General features: G+C 40.1%; 1 protein-coding gene across 1 annotated transcript in view; it reads right to left on the bottom strand.

Moving 5' to 3' along the window:
* Positions 1–22,603, bottom strand: part of OSMR (oncostatin M receptor) — a 37,602-nt gene that overhangs the window by 11,297 nt on the left and 3,702 nt on the right. Inside the window, exons 3-12 of the mRNA XM_075739903.1 lie at positions 20,175–20,272; positions 19,444–19,540; positions 11,519–11,682; positions 8,812–8,971; positions 6,948–7,232; positions 6,211–6,340; positions 4,687–4,844; positions 2,511–2,647; positions 1,016–1,175; positions 313–389 (exon numbers count right to left, since the gene is read on the bottom strand). Of these exons, the coding sequence (XP_075596018.1) occupies positions 313–389; positions 1,016–1,175; positions 2,511–2,647; positions 4,687–4,844; positions 6,211–6,340; positions 6,948–7,232; positions 8,812–8,971; positions 11,519–11,682; positions 19,444–19,516 (1,344 nt within the window). The 5' untranslated portion in view covers positions 19,517–19,540; positions 20,175–20,272. The remainder of the gene's footprint in view (positions 1–312; positions 390–1,015; positions 1,176–2,510; positions 2,648–4,686; positions 4,845–6,210; positions 6,341–6,947; positions 7,233–8,811; positions 8,972–11,518; positions 11,683–19,443; positions 19,541–20,174; positions 20,273–22,603) is intronic.

Consider the following 22,603-nt stretch of genomic DNA (forward strand, 5'->3'; position numbering starts at 1 on the left):
TAAACACTTGTTTCCATACATGCATATATATATATTGGTTGAAATGGAAATGCAGAAATCTCAGTAATGGGATTTGTCTTGTTACAATACTTAGACAAACAGAAGTATATGTCTGAAATGCCAGGACAGCACTCCATCATACAGCTATATATGTTCTGAAATATGTTATATATAATATTTAATATTTGTCTTAGATTTTTAAAAGACATTTTCATACTGAATTGCTATTAAGTGCACACAAACTTATTAACGTTGATGGGAGAAGTTTCCATCCCCTTTATGAAGAGTTTTGTTTCTGTACTGAGGTCTCACCTTCCAGAACAAGGTCACATTCCGCCCCCCCAGAACTGGTGTAATTTCTCTCCAGATGTCCAGTTTCCCTGATGGAGCTACAATAAACAGCAAAACAAAAGATACAAAATAAACAGCAAAATAAAGATGCTGTAGGTGCAGCGAGGATAAACTGTTTAATTTGTTTTGCCAAGAAAGGTTAGACCAGATGATCTGCCAGGTCCCTTGCAACCCATTATTCTGTGATTCTATGAATTACTTCCTCCCATTTGAAGAAATTCCACACCCAAAACCTGTTTTTCCCCATCACTCCCAGGTCTTGCCAAAACATTATCCTTTAACTTCTCTCTCCTTTCATTCTTTTATCTGAGTGAATGTCTGGTTCATTTCTCTAGAAAATCTTTCTTTCCTTTGCAGTTCCCAGGTGCTTGTTCCCACCTCTGCCTTGTTCCCTTTCCTCCAGCCCTCACAGCACACTAACTCTGTCCATTCCCCCCAGTCATTTGGACTTCCCACTACCCGCACTGGATGAAATGGCTGAGATTGCAGGTAGGATGAGAGTTGTTTCAGAAGGCACCTTCTTAAAGTTTGCTTAGTGTGCTTCTACTTTTATACAACAGGCCTCTGCTTTAGCTACACAGCAGAAGAGTAGCAACAAATAGCAAGCAGAGGCGGCAAGTGAAGAACATCCTTCAAGCTTCCCTTCTCAATAGGCTGGACATACTTGTTTCATTTGTTCTGATGGTTCGGGCTTTGCTCCATTCACTCCACCTCCAGAAATGCTTAGCTGCCCCACAGCGTACTCTAGTTGTGTATTCAGTGTATGGCTGCAGTCCACCCAAGGTGATGGTGTTACAGACACGCAAGTCTGAACTCGCATTATGCTGCAAGACAGAAAAACAGAACAGTCAGAGCTCAGTTCGGCTTCACTAGCAAGACATTTTTCTCTGAAAAAATAGTTCTTCCTCTAGACCCTACAATAGCCAGTTAAGCTTGACTTTGAGAAGATAATCATGGAACAATAGTAGGGAAAAAAAAGAAAAAAGAAAAAAGAAAAAAGAAAAAAGAAAAAAGAAAAAAGAAAAAAGAAAAAAGAAAAAAAAAAGAAAAAAAAAAAGATATGCACAAGATCAAAAGACTGGGAGATCCAAAGAGGTCTGCAAGCCATCTCTGTGTAACTGTCTGAGTAGGAGTCACTCACAACCTGTCAAATGACTACTCTTTACATCAAGAAGGGAATTTACTGAGATCTTATCCTCACAGAGTCCGAGTCTCTTAGTTCATGTAAGAACTGAAAGTTCATGTAAGTAGGGTGCTGTTCCAGATCTATGCACAGCATCTACAGCTACATTTTCTTTCTATTTTTTCCCCAAACTTTTACCCCACTCCCTCCTAAGAGACAGGGTGAGTTCTGGTAGGAGTCAATAAGTGAGCATGCTTTTAGGCCTCTCCTCTAAACTGTCTCCTGCAATGGTCAACTGCAGCAGCCATTTGATCTAACAGCTCTTGAGCAGTACTTAAGACAGAACACAGATTGATCCTGATCTTCATAATGCCTTTTTAATACACTAGAGACAAGCTGCCTTCATAAGAAAAGGGCTACGTAGAAACCTCAGTGTGCATGCAAAGAGTCAGTTAGCCTCACTGTTTGTGAAAGAGGTGGAAGAAGACAAGGAGTCTACTCAAATAATCCTCAAGATGGAAGAGGATGGGAAGAAAAACTGTTCTGGGGTTCCCTCACTAGAAACCAGACACACTACCATCAAGTACAGTCAGTAGTACACAGAAAGCTCCTGGACTAATATAAAAAAAGCCTTCAACATACCTCTCCACCATTTGTGTATAAGATGATATGAGTCATAAAGACATGATGAATCAAGAACAGCAATAGCTAACAGCAGTTATAAGCCCCATAAGTATTTTCATTTACTTCAACAAATCTCAGAACCCATCCAGCAGAGGACAGAGCCACATATGCAAACCAGTCACACCATACACTTTGGCAGCACTATAGGAAGTGTTGGGAGTATGAATTCGTGCCAGCAATGGCTGCCCATGTGGACCACATCATCAGTGTGGAGCTTGGGAGCAAACAAATCCAGAAAACAGACACATCCCCACTAAGATTTAGAGTGTATTCATATTGCTGGGGAATTATTTTTTAATCTCATGTCAAAAAAAAAAAATTGCTATGTCTTTGTGAAATTCAGGTTTCATACCAGTTCTACCTTCCCATCGGGTTGGAGCAATTCAGTCTGACAAAAGAGTTCAATTCCTTTGTTTTGATGTTCCAAATATAATGTGATTTCTGTACCTGTGCATTCTTCCCACAGCTGTAAAGGTGCAGCAGGATAAACTGCCAATGGAAAATCTTAGTTAGCTCTTGTAAAACATAAAATATATGCAAAAATATTTTAAGGTATTTTAGCTGAGTAGTAAAAGCAAATAAGAAATATAGATTTTTCTGCCACTCTAGGAGAAGCAGATAAAAATTAGTAAAAATTAATTTCAGAATTTAAGTAAATGTTATACAAGATTAAAAACCCCCTTGTACTGATGAACAAGAGTCAGAGACTTTTATTGGAAATCCAGTAAAAAAATCTTTAATCCAAGGCCTGGCGCAGGCTCCTGATGTAGCATGGTGAGTAACATTTGCCACATTTCTAGAACCCAGAATCCAGCCTCCTCACCAGAAATTTTATTCACAACTCTTACGTTGACTCCTGCCAGCAGTTACCCTCTGGTAAACAGTGCCAATGCTACTTCTTCCAAAATATTGCTGAGATCCTTTACTACTATGTAACCAGTATTCAGCGAGAGCAGCAGATCTCACACTTTCCCTTGTTATCAGCCCAATTGCAAGGAATAAGACATGGCACTGTGAATGAGTGGTATGTTTACAGCTTTGGCCATTATCCTAGAACTTCATGGACCATGAATTATAATTTGAGGATTTCCAGACTCAAAGGAGCTTGTGTTTGGCACAGAAGGTCCCATCTACCACATGCAGAATTGGAAACAATAGACTTCAGTTTTCCTTGACTTGCTGACATCCTTTAGGTAAGGAAAATACTACTGTAAATATGTCCAGGATCAGAGAAAACATAAAGGACTTTAGAGTAATCACTATTTAAAATGTTAACTGATCATAAATACTATATATAATTTCTTTAACTTGTAACAATCACTAGAACTGGAAAAAGAAAATTGTAGTAAAATTTTAATGTACTTAGCACCTGTAATGTAACCTATTTTAGCCTGATTTCCCATGAAAACATAGTTTATAATATTATGTTGTCTCACTACAACCTGTTAGTTTACTCCTCCACTTTCTTCCTGCTCTATTTCTTCTACCCCCAGTCAAATGATCAACTTTTACAACTCTCATGCCTCTGAGACAAATTTAACAGAGACAGGCATTTAATGTATGTCATACAAAAAAGCGTGTCTAGCAAAACTGTAATCAGTGCCTCTGAGGAAGGAAGCGCTGCCAGAATGCAGCAGTTACACCAGCAGCCTCCACGTCCATCAGCCTGTCAGCTTCAGAACTAGGCAAAGCTCATGTTTCTTCCTGCTTCTTCAAACAAGTAAGGTGGCCACAGGACTTGGGAACACGGAAGTGGATGTCGTGGGGCTAGAGGACCCAAGGAGAACCAGAAATACTGCTGGAGACAAAGAAAATACCCAGCTGTTTTGAGGGAGGAGTAGGTAGAAACTTACGGGACCTGGGGCACACTGTGATAAAGGACACAACTAATAGGGAAGAAGGAACCACAGCCATCAGTTACTGCTCACAAAATAACCTGTTTTATTTCACTGATGATGAACTACTCTTCCTCCCTTACAGTAGCACAGCAGATGTTACTGTCCCATATTAGCACCAAGACAGGTTAGCACTATTACCTCTTTCCTGGCAATAGCTGCTTACACCTGAATCACATCTCATTTGGAGAGGTGTTAGTAATTTTATCTACCCACTTTTCAAAATGTGGAAAGACAGTAACATCAGCAATAATATTTTGGAGAAAGGACAAAATTCTCAAGTAACCTACACAGATATTTTTCTTTAACTTCCCATTTTATATCTTTGTATCACGGTGCTTCCTATACTATGAACCAGCTTCAGCAAAGCAGCAGATTTTGAAGTATTAAGGGGTCATTTCAATAACAAAATTTGATCTTTGAAGTTTTTCTCTATCATTAACACAACCTTGCAAAGCTGAAGAGACAGCAAATAACTAACTACAGCACAAGGACAGGTAACTGAAAAAAACCTGTGAAGATAAAAATCAAGGATTTCCATACTTTAAACTGGGGCACTAAAGTATTAAGATCAGAAGGAAAACAAGGCCTGCAGCAAAAAAAAACTCAACAAAGACATAGAAAAGACCTTACTTCTGTGAGTTACATCAAAAACATCCATGGCAGTTTTCTTTCCCAGTGGGTTTTCCACAGTCAACGTGATATTACAGATCCTCTGCTGGCCTATATTCCAAGAACACGAGCACCGCTCAGAACAACTTACTGTGCACAGAACCGGTTTTTGGGAAAACCTATCAAAGAAGGGCGAGGGTGGGCAGGCGGAAGGAGAGAAAAGAGAGAAAGACATTTTTCCATAATGTAAAATCAACACAGTTGTTGACATTTTTGATGTCCAACTAGAATACAGCATCATAAAAAATAAGGCTGGGGGCAACTATAAGAAGTCATCCAGTTCTTTCCCCTAGCCTGAAGTAGGATGAATATAGGTATTCTTACAATTAGATGAAAATTTTCTTCAAAGTCTAAGTTTACTTTATCCTTTTAAGGTACAGCTAAATTGCTATCCTTTTAAGATGCAGCTAAGTTTACTTTATCCTTTTAAGATAGAGCTAAATTGCTTTTAGTGATTTCCTCATGGAAATTCTAAACTAGGGACTTGCCAAGAATTAAAACATTCAGATACTAGCATTATGCTTTTAAATGAAGCAGTAATTTCAAATGCATCGTCTAACCTTCTATTTTTAAATCACCATCAGCATATCTTAATGGAAGTGAATCATGCAGAGACTATGAGGATATATGCAATGATGACCTGACTTCTGCTGAGACCTTTTGTTGAAAGTTTGTTGTGGTGATGAGGCATCTGTCCTGTTTTATGAGATCCCCTTTCTCTGCAGGCCCTGCTGTAAAGCCCCTCTCCTCTCCATTTAGATGCCTCTGCAGCAACGAGCCAAGGGCCAGATCTGATACGCCACATATCTGTAACCTTGACTCAGAATGCTAAAAAGAGCTGTAAGAAAGTCTGCAGAGATATTTTTTTCTCTTTAAAAAAAAAAAGCTGAAATTATAGAAATTATAGACAGAAGTAGGATTTTTGAGATAGGATTGTCAGTAGCTCAAGGACTTAAGAAGGAAAACACCAGCATGTGGTTAGTTATAAAGTTATAAAATCCTAAAGAAAAGAACTAGGGAAGCTAATCAGGCTAACTGAGGGTTAGCTGGGAATCATCAGTCAGAGTCAGCATTGTGTCAGTGGATTGTGAACACACTAATGTTCAGCGTAACAGCTGATTAAATCCTAGTTACCTGGTGTGTGTGTTACCTAACAATTATGTTATACTTTTAAATTATCTATATCCTGATTGCAGGGTGTCTTCACACCTACTGAAAGATATCCAAACAAATTAGCTCAAAAGAATAGTTAGAACAAGCTTTATCAAGCAGAACCTGGTCTGCTGGACCTGCAATTTTGTTAAGGTAGTCTAATTCAGAGCAGTTTTGCACTGCTCAAGCTTTGTTAAATAAGCTCACCAGTGAGCTGGAAAGAGGAAGGCAACTAATTGCAACAAGGATAAAAAACATTTCCACGCATTTTAAAGGAAAGAACATGACTGTTAGAGCACAGGCCAGAGTTAATATAACAACGAGGAGACTTACTCTTCAAACAAGGTGTATTTTGATGAATAACGTCCATAAAGATAGGTGTCTCCTCCTTGGCTCCAAGTACATGTTACTATTTTCATGTCTTGAGTTTGGCAGGAAAAATCATTAGGTGTATCAGGCGGTTCTTGTCAGAGGGAATAAAAAAAAAAACCCACCAACAGCATGGCAGTCAAGGCAAAAGTCATCAACCTTTTTACTATACTAACAAACTAGAAATAATGGATATGTACAAACTCTGGTTTACTACAGATGATATTATTTCAATTAGTCAATGACCACTCTGGAAAGAAAATCAGGATAAAACCGTAATTGCAATCCAAACACTTCTGTTTGTTATTAGTTTTTGTTATATTCATACAATCATTAATTTATTCTATATTGTTTTTTATCTGTAAAAATTGCTACTAGCCTTCAAAAGGGGAACTATGCTGAGTTTTTACCACATGCACATAGACAGTGAAGCTAAACTCCTAAATGGGTAGGCATATTTAAAAAATCAGTCACCTGTCCTAGGATCAATTAATGAGATTAATCTGAATACATTTAATGCTATTCTTTAATGCTTTCTCTATGCAATTTTACAGATCTGAAGTCAGACGGAGTTCAGCTGGACATAACAGAACAATGAGAACTTAACAGAAAGCTTTTTTTTTTTTTCTCCCCCATTCCCAACAGCCAATCTTGACTGAATAACAACACGAAAATACAGCTGTAATAAAGTATTCACTTACTACCCACAAAAAATACTGCATAATCACAGTATCGGTCTCCATTGGAAGACTCCTGACAGCAGACACTGATGTGAGGCACGTGATGTGCCACGTTTTTCACAGTGAGAAGTCTGACTTGACCTTGACTGCTTGTGTGATTCAAAACATGAACATCTGTGGCTAGAATGAAATCCTTAATGATTTGACCTTTCCTTCCAATGCAACAAAGTGTGATGTCAGAGCCTTCCTCTACAATTTTTTCATCTGGAAAGATTTGTGGTCCACTGTTATTTGAAGTGTCCAGGCCTGCAATTTAATACATAATAAACCATTTCAAAATCCACTCATGGCAGTAGCCTTCAACCAGAACACATAACTGAGCATTTACACAAGAATCTGCTAAAGTTATATTATCATTTCAAGGACTTTTATTTAGTCATCTTCCCCACACAAAGGTCAATTTCACATATAATCATATCTATATCTTAAACCCATAAACATACAATGTAGTCCAACAAACCACCTAAGAGACTAAATCCATCTCACAGCCTTTCACTTAGGGAAAACAAAGAGTGTGCGTTCAAGAACTGCACTTACAGATGAACACTACCTCCTGCGCCTGTGAACAAGTTGATACTTACAGCCAAAATGACTGCTCTTGAAGATTCTAGGCAGGGGGCTAGAAAAATGTCATGTTCTGAAGCTCATGCAGAGCTCAGCTAAGAGAAGTCAACAATGAATGAATCAGATCAGTAAGGGGATACTCAACTTGGAATGAGACTCCTGTGGTGCTCAATGCTGCACTCCTTGCTGGATGCAAAAATTAGTGGGATTTAAGTGACTCACAGGTTTTTGCACAAGTTGGAGATAAAATCTACTCTCAAAAATCTGATCAAATCTAGAGTCACTATCTTTCAGAGAGCTCTAAATCAGGTCTGTAATGCAGGATCAGTTTGTGACAAAGAAATAGTATTTTTGATCCCTCTCCAATTTCAACTGAAAAAACAAAATCTCCAAGATTGAGGTTAGTGAGAAAGGCAGTCTTGCATCCTATTTCCCATTATATAAGGTTAGAGAATGGGCAATTTGTGTGCCACAAGTCAAGTATACAGACCTGTGATTCTCCTACTCCCATGATACCCCTTCCTGCTCCAAACAAGAATATTGTTTCTTCACAAAATCACTGTAGTGATGTTTTCTAAAGCAGTTACTTTTTTTTTTTTTTCTAAACCAAATTCTCTGGAAACCAAACTGTTCTAGTAAGACATTGCAATCTGAAAAAAGAAGGGGGTTGTGATATCATTAATTACGTTATTGGTTCCCTGCCTGTTTACCCTCATGTAATTCACAGAAGTTCATTCCAAATGATATAAGGAGCTGACTTGCTCCTCTCTCTGTGCTTCTTTCATACTAATCAAAGCTATGAACCCCAGACAAAAACAACACATGCATCAGACAATGTAGCCATAGCTATGCACTTCCTCTCCCCCAGTCTGGACCAGGGCTGTGTCTGATCTGGTCACAGCCTGCGCTAGAGCCTATCCGAGATCCCATGCCACTCTATGTACTGCATTGTTTTAATGTGTGAGCAAGAAAAGCTCTAAAACTTTTGGTCTACTAGCTTAAGAAGATAGTCTGCAAATTAAAGCAATGGCTGAAGCCATTCCTATTATTGCTATTATTACCAGGGGAAAAAGAAAAAAAGAAAAAAAGGAAAAAAAATTGAGTTGGTTAGTGCTTAGAGATAAAAGAGTTCAAAATGTATTCTTGATTTGATGCCGTTTCTCCTGAACTGGACTTCACCATTACAGTCACCGGTGAATTACAATCTAGCTTTTTACTGGAAAAAAATAAAATAAATGTTGCAAAGTCTTGTTTTGCTCACCCAGGACAGTCTCCCACAGACTCCACTGACTCCAGATTTTTGATGCTTCTGCTTTGCTCCTGATTCTCACTGAGTGTGACATACACTCCAACGGTAAATCTGAATCCCATATCCAACGAAGAGACTTTCCTGATCTATCAAGTGTGATGTTATGGAACTCCTACAAACAAAGGCCAGTAAGACAAGGTATTGAAAACACAGCGATGTGCAGACTTTGGAAATACAACCAAAAGCAGTGAGAGGAGAAACCTCAAAGGAGGAAAATGCTTTTGAAAAATGAATCTCTGAAATCCCACTTACTACACATGATCTAAGTACCAGTAAGCTAAGTAACTGCTTACAAATCTGCACTAGCAGCAGTAGAGTGACTGATGTGCTGGCAAGACTACTTGATTCTGACAGCATAGTTGTGAGTCAGGCCCTGCTTCTCATGAAATGAATTCGCTCTCAGTGGGTTATCTGTGCCTGCTATCACACAACTAATAGCATGCACAGATGCTGCTGCCTGCAAGTGCACCTTGTCTCATGTTCTGGGTTACATATTCCTGGCTCTGAATTACAGCAGGAATCTGCACTGGCCAGTAAGGATTTATGCAGATGATACATCATTGCAGTTCTGAGGCACAGCTTCTGAGTACAGTAGTACCACCAGTGACAGGGTGAGTAGGAAAATAACTGCTGATTTCCCAAAAATGTTTGACTGGTCTAATATGCATGTGCAAGAAACATGAAAAAGCATGTCCAAAACTTAGAGCTCCACGAAGGTAACAGAAGAAGAACAGCCTAAAATACAAAATGGAGTTCAAAAATCATAAGATCTAAATGCTCTGTAATTTTTTTATCGTATGACATAAATGCAGACAAACAGCAAAAAATATAAAATGTTCTGCTGCTTTCTAAGAGACGACATCCTCAACTAACAACTCAAACTAACAAGGGCACCATGTAGTCACACAAACAGATGAAAATGTACCCCAAGTGTGAATCGCTCCTGGCATGAGAGCCCATAAGAAGCAGGAAGAAATGGCTCTATTAATCACCTGTAATTATGAATACATTTTAGAACAGAACATATATTTCAGTACTTCTTAAAGCAACCGTACCAGATTCTCAGCATATAGATCCAAGCTGCTTGTAGGAGCTGTAGCTGAGCCCTGGCTCACACAACTAGAGAACTGCTCTCCGTTACTGCTCTTCATCAGCAACACCTGCACTTTCATAATATCACCGCTCCGAGAAAAACTCTGCAATCAGTTCACAATTTAATTTCTCAGTTATCACACTGAGAAATGTAGTCACTGATTTGGAAGTTATACAGACTGTCTGTGCTTTGGTATAAGCAGACTCACAGAGTTTCTTTATTAATACACATTCTTCAGAAAAACACAGAAACAAATACATTCCTGTGTGGTAGTGATAGCCAAAACACCATATTTGTTTTTCTTGTATTTATTATGAATAACAGAACAGATTACATCCTTGGATGCGAAAAACTCTTTCTCCTAAGCAGTTAAGAAGAGTTTGTTGGAAGCATACTCCAAAAAAACAGTTGCTTCTAGGTATATGGTCCCACTTTCTGACTTCAGGGTTAGATCTATTCTACTAAATCCTAACCAATGTATCAAAGTGATCAAAATCTGAACTGCATAGAGCTCATCTGCACTGAAGATGCAGTTCTTCAAACTCAAAGACAAAATACTACCAACTTTGCAGATCAGAGTAAGTTATAATTCTTAACAGTGCCCATCTCATTTTATTGACTTACGGTTTCAGAAAAATAATCCCTTCTCTGCTTTATGTGGTTTCTCAGAAATAGCAACTTTAAATGAGCTAAAGCAGTTTTCCAGTTTTACTAAGTTTTAACATGTGCATTTCATATTCCTCCATAGTTCAATCAGCAGATGACTCATAGTAGGTTATAATATCCCTAAAACATGCATTTAGTTCCCAAAAGATTTTGTCAGATCCAAAGGAGAGGAAATTTTCTTTGGAGACAAAAGTTCTCACACTGAAGTCACGAACTGGGGAAAACATCAGGAGCAGGCCTAAGCCTATGATTTGGGTGATCCCCACCTCTTCAGAAAGTCCCTAGCAGAATAGGGACTTTGCAAAAGAGACATCACTACTTCTTCCTTAACTGGAACAGGTGGGTATAAAGTAACTGCTGAAAGGGCCAAGCACCAGGCTTAAAAGGCTTCACTCACACTGAGACCATCATTTGGTTCATAAGGTGAAAGGAGTGGCAGCAACATGACTCACGCTCAGTTAGTCCCCAGTGAAGGGTGGCCATCATGCTATAAAAAAAGAGACTGCCTTTAGGAGCAATGGAAGGGATGTTTCTGGGAGGCTGCTTAGGGGTCCTGCACCTTGACAGGCAAACAGAGGCCTTCAAAATCATATCTCCTAAGCCTGCACACCACAATCCCTCAATATGGGTATGCAAGGCATATCAATATTCTGCACAGGTGGAAATGACTTCTTCATCGGAGTCAAGATTTTTTTTGCACAAAAACTGGGCATACCATTAGACCGAGTTTGGCACCTACTGAAATACGGATGTATCTCTAGTACAGTTTTATAAATACCATGTTGTAAATCGTAAAACTATATAGCAAAGTGATCTGCATACGCATCTGAACATTTGACTTTCCTTTAGCTTCCTTTATATTGTAAATAACTAATACACCTTTTTTAAAAATACACTTACTGTCCATACAGTAGTATTTTCATCTGTTCGATGGACTTGTATTTCAAAAGACATTGCCAGCTCAGCATCATGGGCTGACTTGCCAACATCCCATTCCACCAGGAGCTGCTGAAGAGCCAAATCCTTGGAAATGTTAAGGTACGTTACTGGAAACACAATGGATTCTATAAGCACAAAAAGGACACAAAAATATTAATGTTTAGCTATGTTACAAAGCAGATCTGAAACAACAACCTATCTCAGAGGTAAGATAGGTTCTACACCAGGCAGTTCTGAAGGAAAAAAAAAGTGATCAAGACTCATGTTGTTGATATCAAAAGCAAAGATAAACTTTCATCTTAAGGCATCAGCAGACTAGAATGTGGTTCCTGAACCTACTCTATAGCCCCCCACCATGACATTGGGTATGCTATTTAATTTCTTTATGCCCTCAATTTACTAGCTACTTTATTGGAATATTGATCCAGCCCTGTATAGTCTTATGAAGAGGAGCAACATAATATATTGGGACTGAATCCCAAGAAATTGCCCAGAAAGCCTTCTCATCATTAGGGCAGAAATTTAGGCTCAATTTTGATCTCTGACCTAATTAAGATTAAATTAGTTATTAGTTATCAATTATTTGAACAGGGTAGGTTGAGAGTTTCCCTCCATTAGCTAGCTCAGATGATAGTCTTAGTATTAGGCACATTCTTGCTTGCTCTACATAGAGCTTAGGTACTTTAGTCAGGGCCGTGGATTCTTCTGCTGGAATTAGACACCTAGTTATAATGGCACCTCCATCCTTTTGTGGGTCTGAAGTTAATTCCCAGAATAAAATAAAGTTTCAAAGTCAGGCTGAAGTCCCTTTTGGTGTCAGGAAAGGCCCCCTAAGAAGACTAGCCTACTGAAAACTACGTATTTCCTTACAAGTGGTCCCTCTGTAGACTAAAACCATGTTTGGGTTAATGCTTAGGATATAGTGACACTGTTTAATTTAGGGTTAAAAATGCCACATTGGCCTTCTAAGGAGGACTATTGATCATTAGCCTTATTATGTAAGCCTGATTACTTTGCATAAACAATGCATGCCTTGCTAACGACTATACTTGAAGAAGAACTAAAAGGCTGATAAAAGGGGAACATCTTGTCCCAGAAGCAGAAAAGTGGATGATTGTCAAGGAAGCATGAAGTCAACAAAAATCTGCAGTAACTGGGGGGAAGGTTAAAGGTGGCAGGGGGAGATCACCACTGACTCAGTTAAAGGACTATGCAAATTACCCACACACACACACCACTCCTCCAGGAGCATGTGTGTTAATTAAATATGTTTAACCAATAGCAGATAATATAGTAATTACTAACCAATGAGCATAAATTTAGGTGGGCTTTTCTAATTATGCAACAAAACAAATACATTGTAATTCCTTTTAGTGTGCTAGTTTTGTGGAATTACCACCTAGCACCCATCTCTGCGCAGACGTGAAATAAATAAATATCTCAGCTCTGTGTGTAAGATTGGCTTATTGCACACCAGGTACTGAACCCCACTTGTGGAACTACACCTCTTTTTAGATGTTTGCTCTATCACCCCTCCCTGAAAAACCTAACTCTTGGAAGAGATGAAATATGCCGCTCACTGATCTGTACCTTCTCTCCTTCTTGAAAAATAAAGAAAAAAAACCCTAAACTTGATCTGGTTGTTAATGAAGGTAGGGAACTGAAATGGCCAAGTAACTAGGCTTTTTCTTTTGTCACAGTTGCTTTCAAAGATGCTTCTGCTTGTTAGAAATGACAGGGTCAGAATGCTGATACTGACCAGGACACAGAAATCACAGAAATAACTGTATGTTTTAATAAAACAGAACTGATTGGGGGCATTCCTGCCCTACTGCAGCCACAGTCCTCAGGGACATGCCGGATTGAGAGACCTCAACAGCTCCTTCTCAAAAAATTGCCAGCTCCAGACATTTCTCCCAGAGGTGCTTCACCCACTGACCCAACGATTATCTGAGACTTTTACAGAATAATACTGGCAGAAACAGAAGCATTCAGGAAATTCAGTTTGAGAATCCACATTTCAATGGATGCTTCTGGCAGCAATCAGATATACAAACCATTTTGGAATTTATCTTGTGGTGCCTGCTCTGCACTAACTTCTGTGCAGCAGCTACCCTACGTATGGATCTCTACTGTGACAAACCTGGGAAATGAAAGGCTTAAGAGAAGCAGCAGTTATAACAATCCCTGATCAATCAAAGGAAGCAAATAATACTTTATAAGCATATTTATTAATTATGAGAATACGGACATTGACACAGCTTAGCAGTTTATACAAGTCCAGCCTATAATGAAAGACTAAGTGGAGGAAAGTATGTATTGTACCATTAGTAACAACTTATAAAAAACTGCTGAAAGAAAGGATTGTTTATCTTTTAGCAAATCATCTACAAACTCTGTCAGTATATTTTTAATCCGTTATATTTTGAAAGGTACTGGAAGTCAAAGCAAAATGAAAACCATATGCTTTCAAACTAGAGGAAACTACTGGCATAGGCTTCTTCAGATATGCTTGGAGGGAGAAATCAAGGTTTTATTGTTCAAACACTTGGCCTCAAAAACAGGACTGTGGTATCCTAAAAGTTTTTGAGGAAGAAGTACACACACACATATATGCACACATACCTTCTATCAATTCTCACTGCAAATTTAGTATATAATTACCGGAAAAAGATGAATATGTGTAAATTACATGAAAGCAGAATTTGACAGCATTAGTGTCTTCTGTAAGGTAAATGCAAAAATGTTTCAAGTGTAGAAGTAAAATTTCCTTTTTGGGTATAGTTATGACATGGCCCCTAAAAAAACATACCTGCTGTTTGACAGTTGCTTTTGAAAAATAACAGCCATCAGTTTTATGCTACCATAAGGAAACCCAGCACCTATGACAACTAGTAGATACCTGGAACTAAATAAACAAAGTGGAAGGCCTGGAGATAAATTTCACTTGCCTAAATGATGAGGGAGCAGCAATTTTAGGTTTTACTGGAAAACAGAAATACTGTTAGCCTCACCACCAAGGACTAACCAGGCAAGGATCCAGAACAACCAAAGCAACAAAGAAGTGAGCCATAAAATTAACTGTAGAAGCAGAGTACCTTACATTATTTTGGGAAGGTAAGACAAGACACACTTCATCTCCCCACATTCTATAGACTTTCACCATCAAAACAAGATAAAGACTTTTAAAATCCCGCTTACGCTAAGGAATTGACCATAATGTTGTTCCTCCCCAGTACTTTATCTTAGCTTTATCTCACTTTCTGGTAAACCTTACCTGTACATTCATCATCCTTTTACCTGAAGCATCATGTTCCAAGCCTCTGAGGGGATCTCATTTCAGATATTGTGGTGGGTTGACCCTGGCTAGGTCCAGGTGCCCACCAGAGCCGCTCTATCACTCCCCTCCTTCACTAGACAGGGGAGAAAAGGTGTAACGAAAGGCTTGTGGGTCGAGATAAGGACAGGGAGAGATCACTCACTAATTATCATCATGAGCAAAACAGACTGAACTGAGAGAGGGAATTCATCTAATTTATGACTAGGCAAAACAGAGTAGAGGAATGAGAAATAAAATCAACTCTTAAAACACCTCCCCCCACCCCTCCCATCTTCCCAGGCTCAACTTCGCTCGCGGCTTCAACCTCCTCCCCCCGCAGTGGCACAGGGGGACGGGGAATGGGGGTTACGGTCAGTTCATCACACATTGTCTCTGCCACTTCTTCATCCTCAGGGGGAGGACTCTTCACACTCTGCCCCTGCTCCAGCATGGAGTCCCTCTCACAGGAGACAGTCCTTCCCAAACTTCTCCAACGTGAATCCTTCCCATGGGCTACAGTCCCTCCCAAACTGCTCCAGCGTGGGTCCCCCACAGGGTCACAAGTCCTGCCAGAAACCTGCTCCGGCCTGGGCTCCTCTCTCCATGGGGCCACAGGTCCTGCCTGGAGCTTGCTCCAGTGTGGGCTTCCCATAGGGTCCCAGCCTCCTTTGGGCATCCACATATTCCAGCGTGGGGTCCTCCATGGGCTGCAGGTGGAATCTCTACACCTCCTCATCCTTCCTCCATGGGCCGCAGGGGGACAGCCTGCTTCACCATGGTCTTCACGCCAGGCTGCAGGGGAATCTGCTCCAGCGCCTGGAAGACCTCCTCCCCCTCCTTCTGCACTGACCTTGGTGTCTGCAGAGTTTCTTACATCTTCTCACTCCTCTCTCTGGCTGCAAAAGCCCTCTCTAACTTGTTTTTTCCCTTCTTAAATATGTTATCACAGAGGCGCTGATTGGCTCGGCCTTGGCCAGCAGCAGGTCCATCTTGGAGCCGGCTGGCATTGGCTCTATCAGACACAGGGGAAGCTTCTAGCAGCTTCTTGCAGAAGCCACCCCTGTAGCCCCCCCACTACCAAAACCTTGCCATGCAAACCCAATATACATATGCAAATAAATCGCTCTGGCCCTTGCCATTATTGTTTTTTCCTTCTGCAGTGCTGAAGCAACTGGGGGAGACAGATGGGCCCAGCACAAATAAACAAACCTAAAGGAAAGGACCCAGCTACTCTCCCAATGAAACTCACAGGCACAAAGTAAGACTCCCAGGGAAAGGAAACAAATGCGCCTAAAAGAAAAGCCATCCAGTTGGCAGAAACCCCTTCCTTTTTCAAGGGCAGCCTTGGCTGCAGTCACCATGAAATGGTAGAGTTCAAGATCCTTAGGACAGTGAGGAGGGTGCACAGCAAGCTCATTACCCTGGACTTCAGGAGAGCAGGCTTTGGCCTTTTCAGGGATCCGTTTTGTAGAATACCATGGGATAAAGCCCTGGAAGAAAGAGGGATCCAAGAAAGCGGGCTAGTATTCAAGGGTCACCTCCTCCAAGCTCAGGAGCAATGCATCCCAATCAAGAGGAAGTCAGGAAAAAACACCCAGAGGCCTGCATGGATGAACACGGAGCTCCTGGACAAACTCAAACACAAAAAGGAAGCCTACAGAGGGTGGAAGAAAGGACAGGTAACCTGGGAGGAATACAGAGAAATTGTCTGAGCAGCCAGGCATCAAGTTAGGAAAGCTAAAGCCCTGATAGAATTAAACCTGGCCAGGGACATCAAGAGCAACAAGAAAAGCTTCTATAGGGATGTCAGTGATAAAAAGAAGATGAAGGAAAATGTGGGCCCCTGCGGAACGATATGGGAGACCTTCTCCAGGATATGGAGAAGGCTGAGGTACTCAACAACTTCTTTGCCTCAGTCTTCACTGGCAATTGCTCTAACCACACTACCCAAGTCTCAGAAGGCAAAGGCAGGGACTGGGAGAATGAAAAACCACCCATTGTAGGAGAAGATCAGGTTCAAGACCATCTAAGAAACTTGAAGGTGCACAAGTCCATGGGACCTGACGAGATGCATCCACTGGTCCTGATAGAACTGGCAGATGAAGTCGCTAAGCCACTCTCCATCACATTTGAGAAGTCCTGGCAGTCTGGCAAAGTTCCCACTGACTGGAAAAGGGGAAACATAACACCCATTTCTAAGAAGAAAAAAAAGGAAGACCCAGGGAACTACAGGCCAGTCAGTCTCACCTCCGTGCCTGGCAAGATTATGGAGCAGAGCCTCCTGGAAACTATGCTCAGGCACATGGAAAATAAGGAGGTGATTGGTGACAGCCAACGTGGCTTCACTAAGGGCAAATTGTGCCTGACAAATTTGGTGGCCTTCTATGATGGGGTTACAGCATTGGTGGATAAGGCAAGAGCGACAGATGTCATCTCCCTGGACTTGTGCAAAGCATTTGAAACCACACAACATCCTTGTGTCTAAGTTGCAGAGACATGGATTTGATGGATGAACCACTCGGTGGATAAGGAATTGGCTGGGTGGTCGCACTCAAATGTTGTGGTCAACGGCTCAGTGTCCAAGTGGAGAACAGTGACAAGTAGCATTCCTCGATACTGGTATCAGTGCTGTTGTTTAACATCTTTTTTGGTGACAGGGACAGCTGGATTGAGTGCACCCGCAGCAAGTTTGCTGACAACACCAAGTTTACACACTGGAGGGAAGGGATGTCATCCAGAGGGACCTTGACGGGCTTGAGAGGTAGGCCCGTGTGAAATGCATGAAGTTCAACAAGGCCAAGTGCAAGGTCCTGCATGTGAGTCAGGGCAATCCCAAGCACAACTACAGGCTGGGCGAGGAATGGATTGAAAGCAGCCCTGAGGAGAAGGACTTGGGGGTATTGATTGATGAGAAGCTCAACATGAGCCGGCAGTGTGCGCTTGCAGCCCAGAAAGCCAACCATGTCCTGGGCTGCATCACAAGAAGCATGACCAGCAGGTCAAGGGAGGTGATTCTCCACCTCTACTCCGCTCTTGTGAGACCCCACTTGGGAGTACTGCGTCCAGCTCTGGCGTCCTCAGTACAAGAGAGACATGGAGCTGTTGGAGCGAGTCCAGAGGAGGGCCATGAAGATGATGAGAGGGCTGGAGCACCTCTCCTATCAGCACAGGCTGGGAGAGTTGGGATTGTTCAGCCTGGAGCAAAGAAGGCTCTGGGAAGACCTTATAGCTGCGTTCCAGTACCTAAAGGGGGCCTACAGGAAAGCTGAAGAGGGACTTTTTATCAGGGAGTGTAGTGACAGGACAAGGGGTAATGGCTTTAAGCTGAAGGAGGGTCAATTTAGATTAGATGTTAGAAATTCTTTACTGTTAGAGTGGTGAGGCACTGCAACGGGTTTCCCAGAGAGGTTGTGGAGGCCCCATCCCTGGAAGTGTTCAAGGCCAGGTTGGATGGGACTTTGGGCAACGTGGTCTAGTGGAGGGTGTCCCTGCCCATGGGTTGGAACTAGGTGATCTTGAGGTCCCTTCCAACCCAAACCATTCTGTGATTAACAACAGAGACTAATTCTATTCCTGAACAACTGCACGTAGAAACAAATGAGCAAGTTACTGTAATGCAGTAACTGTTTGGACTTGCCTGCATTACAAAGTTCTGCCACTCTAGAGGCATTGGTAATAGTCTCAAATAGTCTCAAAACTGAGGAACTGGCACCTTGGGTGAATGGAGTGTGAACACGTGAATTTAAAGGTTGCAGAGAGGCAAAAAAATCTGAAACAGATATAATTATCCCCTTCAGTATAATAACAACTACATTTATACAAAAAAACACATTTCTCTCCCTCCTTCACCAACTTAATTAAGGCAATACAACTTCTATAATGCAGACTATAGTCTCATAATTTTTGCCTTCTTAATGGTGGTCACAGAAAAGTCAATTAAAAATATTAATTCCTTTTTTCTTTCTTTTAATTGAGCTATGACAATGCTACTGTCAGCAGCAAGTGCACAAGCAGTACTTTCACCTTAAAATACATAGCCTTCTAGAAGGTTACCCTGTATTCAACCTTGTTCCCTCTGAATATGCATATTTGCTTTTTTCTTTGTATTGGATACATATGTGAAGTTTAAGAAATAAAAATCTGGTCCTGGAATCTTGTGGCAGAATCAGAAAAGAGCCAACAGAAGTGCTCAAGTTTTCATAGACGAGATAAACAAAACAGAGAAAGTGAAGGTAAAAGGTAGAAAAGCATAAAAGTTGTCAAAGAGGAAATAAATTATTTGAAGATGAGAGAGTACAGATCAAAACCATATGGGACAGAGGGGAAGCAGATAAATAGGTACACTTTGGCTTCACATCATTGCAAGTTATTGATTCAACAGGCAATTTGGCATGATGCGGTTACAAAAGGTAATTATACAAGTTGCTTCATCACGTTACCAAAGAGAATAATTTGATTAAGTTTGTAACATGTTGCTTAACCACAGGAGGCTTACAAATGAGCAAGTCCAAAGCTTCAGTTGTTGCAGATTGCTTCCAAATAAAAAAGAAAATGTTCTGACATTTACCTTGCTCTAAGTACGTAGTGTAGCAAGTCCTCAGAGTGAGCAGTACTGCCAGAACCATGAAGTGATTCATCATTCATCCGCCTTTTCCTGCACAAGACTTATCAGAAAAGAAGACATTGCTATTTATTTGTTTCTTTTACGAGAAATGCATGCCAGACAATAGTCCAGATAATATTACTGTATTTAAGAATGAATAAATAAAAACCCGACCACACAGAGTCCAGGCAGTTTAAGAGACATTCAGGAAGAACAGACAAAGAAAGATAAGGAATGAAAAAGCCCTCTTGTTTTCAGGATGTGGTTACACCATAGGGAAAAATACACAATACTCAAAAAGTTCAATTTAATCTAAACAAATAAAACACACAGTATCTTTAAAGTTTTCCCACCACTTATTTCTAAGGAGTATTAAAACAAAAGTTTATCCTGATGCATTTTGGCTTTGCTCTTGCACAAGTAACATGACACCCATGCTAACAAGGAAAAAAAAAGTATCAAAGGTGCAAAAGGCCTTGTGGTTTCTACTCCACAGGGAACCTGACTGATGAATCCAGCAGACTTCAGCAAGCACCGTCTTGCCCTTTGCCAGCACCCAGGTCACTATATGGAGGCCTTCAGTTAGACTGGAGTTGAACTACACATATCAGTCTTAGAAAGTTCCATTCCTAGGACTGTCACCTCAAGCACCACATAGCTCTATCTAGCATTCCTTTTACAGCTTTTACACTCACATTGTGACAGGATGAAACTCCGTTTGATTGGCACAGCCCAGTCCTCAGGGACGGATGTATGTCAGATCTCGTAAGACATGAGTCACCTGCAAACTCCTCTGTGTAGAAGGGAGAGGTCAACACTCAGCAGCAGTATGGTTAAAAGCACTCAGGCACAGAGGATACAGGAGTCCAAACAACAGGAACAGGACTATGGATACAGTATCTTTAACTCTTAGTTTCTACTTTTTGTATTTCTGGAGCTGTGTAGAATGCTGATAAAGAGAGTTTTCTACCACTGCTACCATAACAGAATTTGAAATTGCTTAGCTGGACAGATAACCAGGATGACCTTCTGTCCCCATGAAAGTCAAGGACAGAACATTTACCGATTTCAGAAGGACCAGGAATTCACTCCAGAATTTCTTCCTAGCAGAAACCCTCCAATTTAATACCTCGGAGCTACAAACACCCAAGTTTAATGATCCTGCCTTAGATTCAGTGGTTTAAGAAGCTCTGAATTTCTCCAAAGGATCAAAAGATTTCAACCTTTTGTTTTTCACGTTTCTAAAGGTCACATGGAAAATGTAGAAGGGTCCTGCATGCAGCACTGCAACCCAGGGCTCAATGCTCACCAAAAGCACACTCACTGCAGTGTCCCCCAACTTTTTCCTTGTGAGCACAAATACTTCACATGGAGGCCCCCATATTTAAAAGGTGAGCATTGCCTTGCTTAATATATAGGCTTCTGCAGTCTTTCCTGCCATTATACCAATATCCTGAAAAGTATTTGGACACACTAAAATCAACATGAATAAAGAATCTAAATATTTTTGAGAACCTAGGCCTAATTCACGTGCAACTAATAGGCTGTTCCAAGCACCAACTTAGGCAAACCTGCTTCTTTATAGATTTTCTAAGTTTAGACTTTTTATCACCTGATTAAATTTAATATCTAAAAGGGAAAATAATTTGATATGTTTTGTCTGGAATAAACACGAGAGAATGGCTCTTTGTTATGGCACAGTGAGTGGCACGAAAGTGACATAAAAAGAAGTGTTTCCAAGGTAGATTATGTTACAACTTCTGGCAACTCTTCAGTAGATTGTTATTCTTTTGAATTACATGAAACAAATATTGAGACACAAAGCCAAATCTTGCATGCTCTTTTTCAGATAAAAGTGAAAATAAAACTGCCTTTAAAGTCAAAGGAGTTGACGCTGCTCTAAAACCAATTTATTACAAGGCTGGTCAGTTAGGTTCAGTGGTGTAAGTCCCAACTTAACTATATCAGCATGATGAAAACCTGGCCCCATAGGACTCCTGATTTTGTAAATGTTTTGAGGTTGGACACAAAGCTATATTTGCCCTATTTGTCATATATCACTTAAATCCAACATTAAATACAGTGGGAAGGTACTGTGGAAGTCATGACATATTAGACTTTTTGTTTAAATTACTTCCTACTTGGAAAACAAATCCAAACTGTTTTCTGCTTTTAAGAGGCAGAATGCTATTGTATTTAAATGCTATTGTATTTAAATAAATGTCTAATTTAACTCTCTCCAGTCATTTACACTGTCAATTCACTAATGTCACAGCCTAGATCACTTTTATTGAAGCATAGTACCAACACCATATGCTACTACAGGGTAGTGTAATATAATAAATGACCATCAGAATATAAACATATTTTGGACAGCTACAATGCTTTTCACTATTCAGTGCATTAATAATATAGTTTAATACTGTATAATAAATTGTGATAATATGTATTACAACTGTATCAAGCCTGTTTTCATGGGAAAAGTTCTGGAATTCTCTAACAAAAGAGAATATGAAGTAAATTTAAATAAATGAAAAACTAGTCAAGAAAAGAGAAATACAGTCCTTAATATACAAGTAATATTTTGACTCAAACCATCTTTATGCAGAAACTTCTGCCTATGACTAACAAATTAATATCATACAGTAATTAGTACCAACTAATGTCAAGCACTTATTCTGTATTATCAATAATTAAGTACTTTTATAAAATCATCATTTAAAAATCCATGTCTTGGTTACAAAGATTAATGTAGAATCAAAACAAACAAAGTACATTACCAATTTAATTTAAAAAAAAACCCATGATGATAATAGATTAACTGCATCCTTGCCAAAAGTGGAAATAATTGAACAACAAAAGGAATGAAGACAGGAAGCTAGGGAAGGTTTTTAGGTATTTAAATAATTCATTACCCTGAAACAAGCAAACTACTTTCTCTGAAAAATAGTGAGCAGCTATCAAATGCCACAAGAAAAGTGACAATCAATCACAACCATTGTTCTGGTGAATACTGGTTCAGATTTGCCAAATCTGAAACAATATGAATACCACACTAGTATGTTACAATTCTTCATCTGAGAATGAATCGTTGCTGACTTCTTTTTTTTTAAGCCTAAGAGAA

Source organism: Balearica regulorum, chromosome Z, assembly GCF_011004875.1.
Source record: "Balearica regulorum gibbericeps isolate bBalReg1 chromosome Z, bBalReg1.pri, whole genome shotgun sequence".
Classification (NCBI taxonomy): domain Eukaryota; kingdom Metazoa; phylum Chordata; class Aves; order Gruiformes; family Gruidae; genus Balearica; species Balearica regulorum.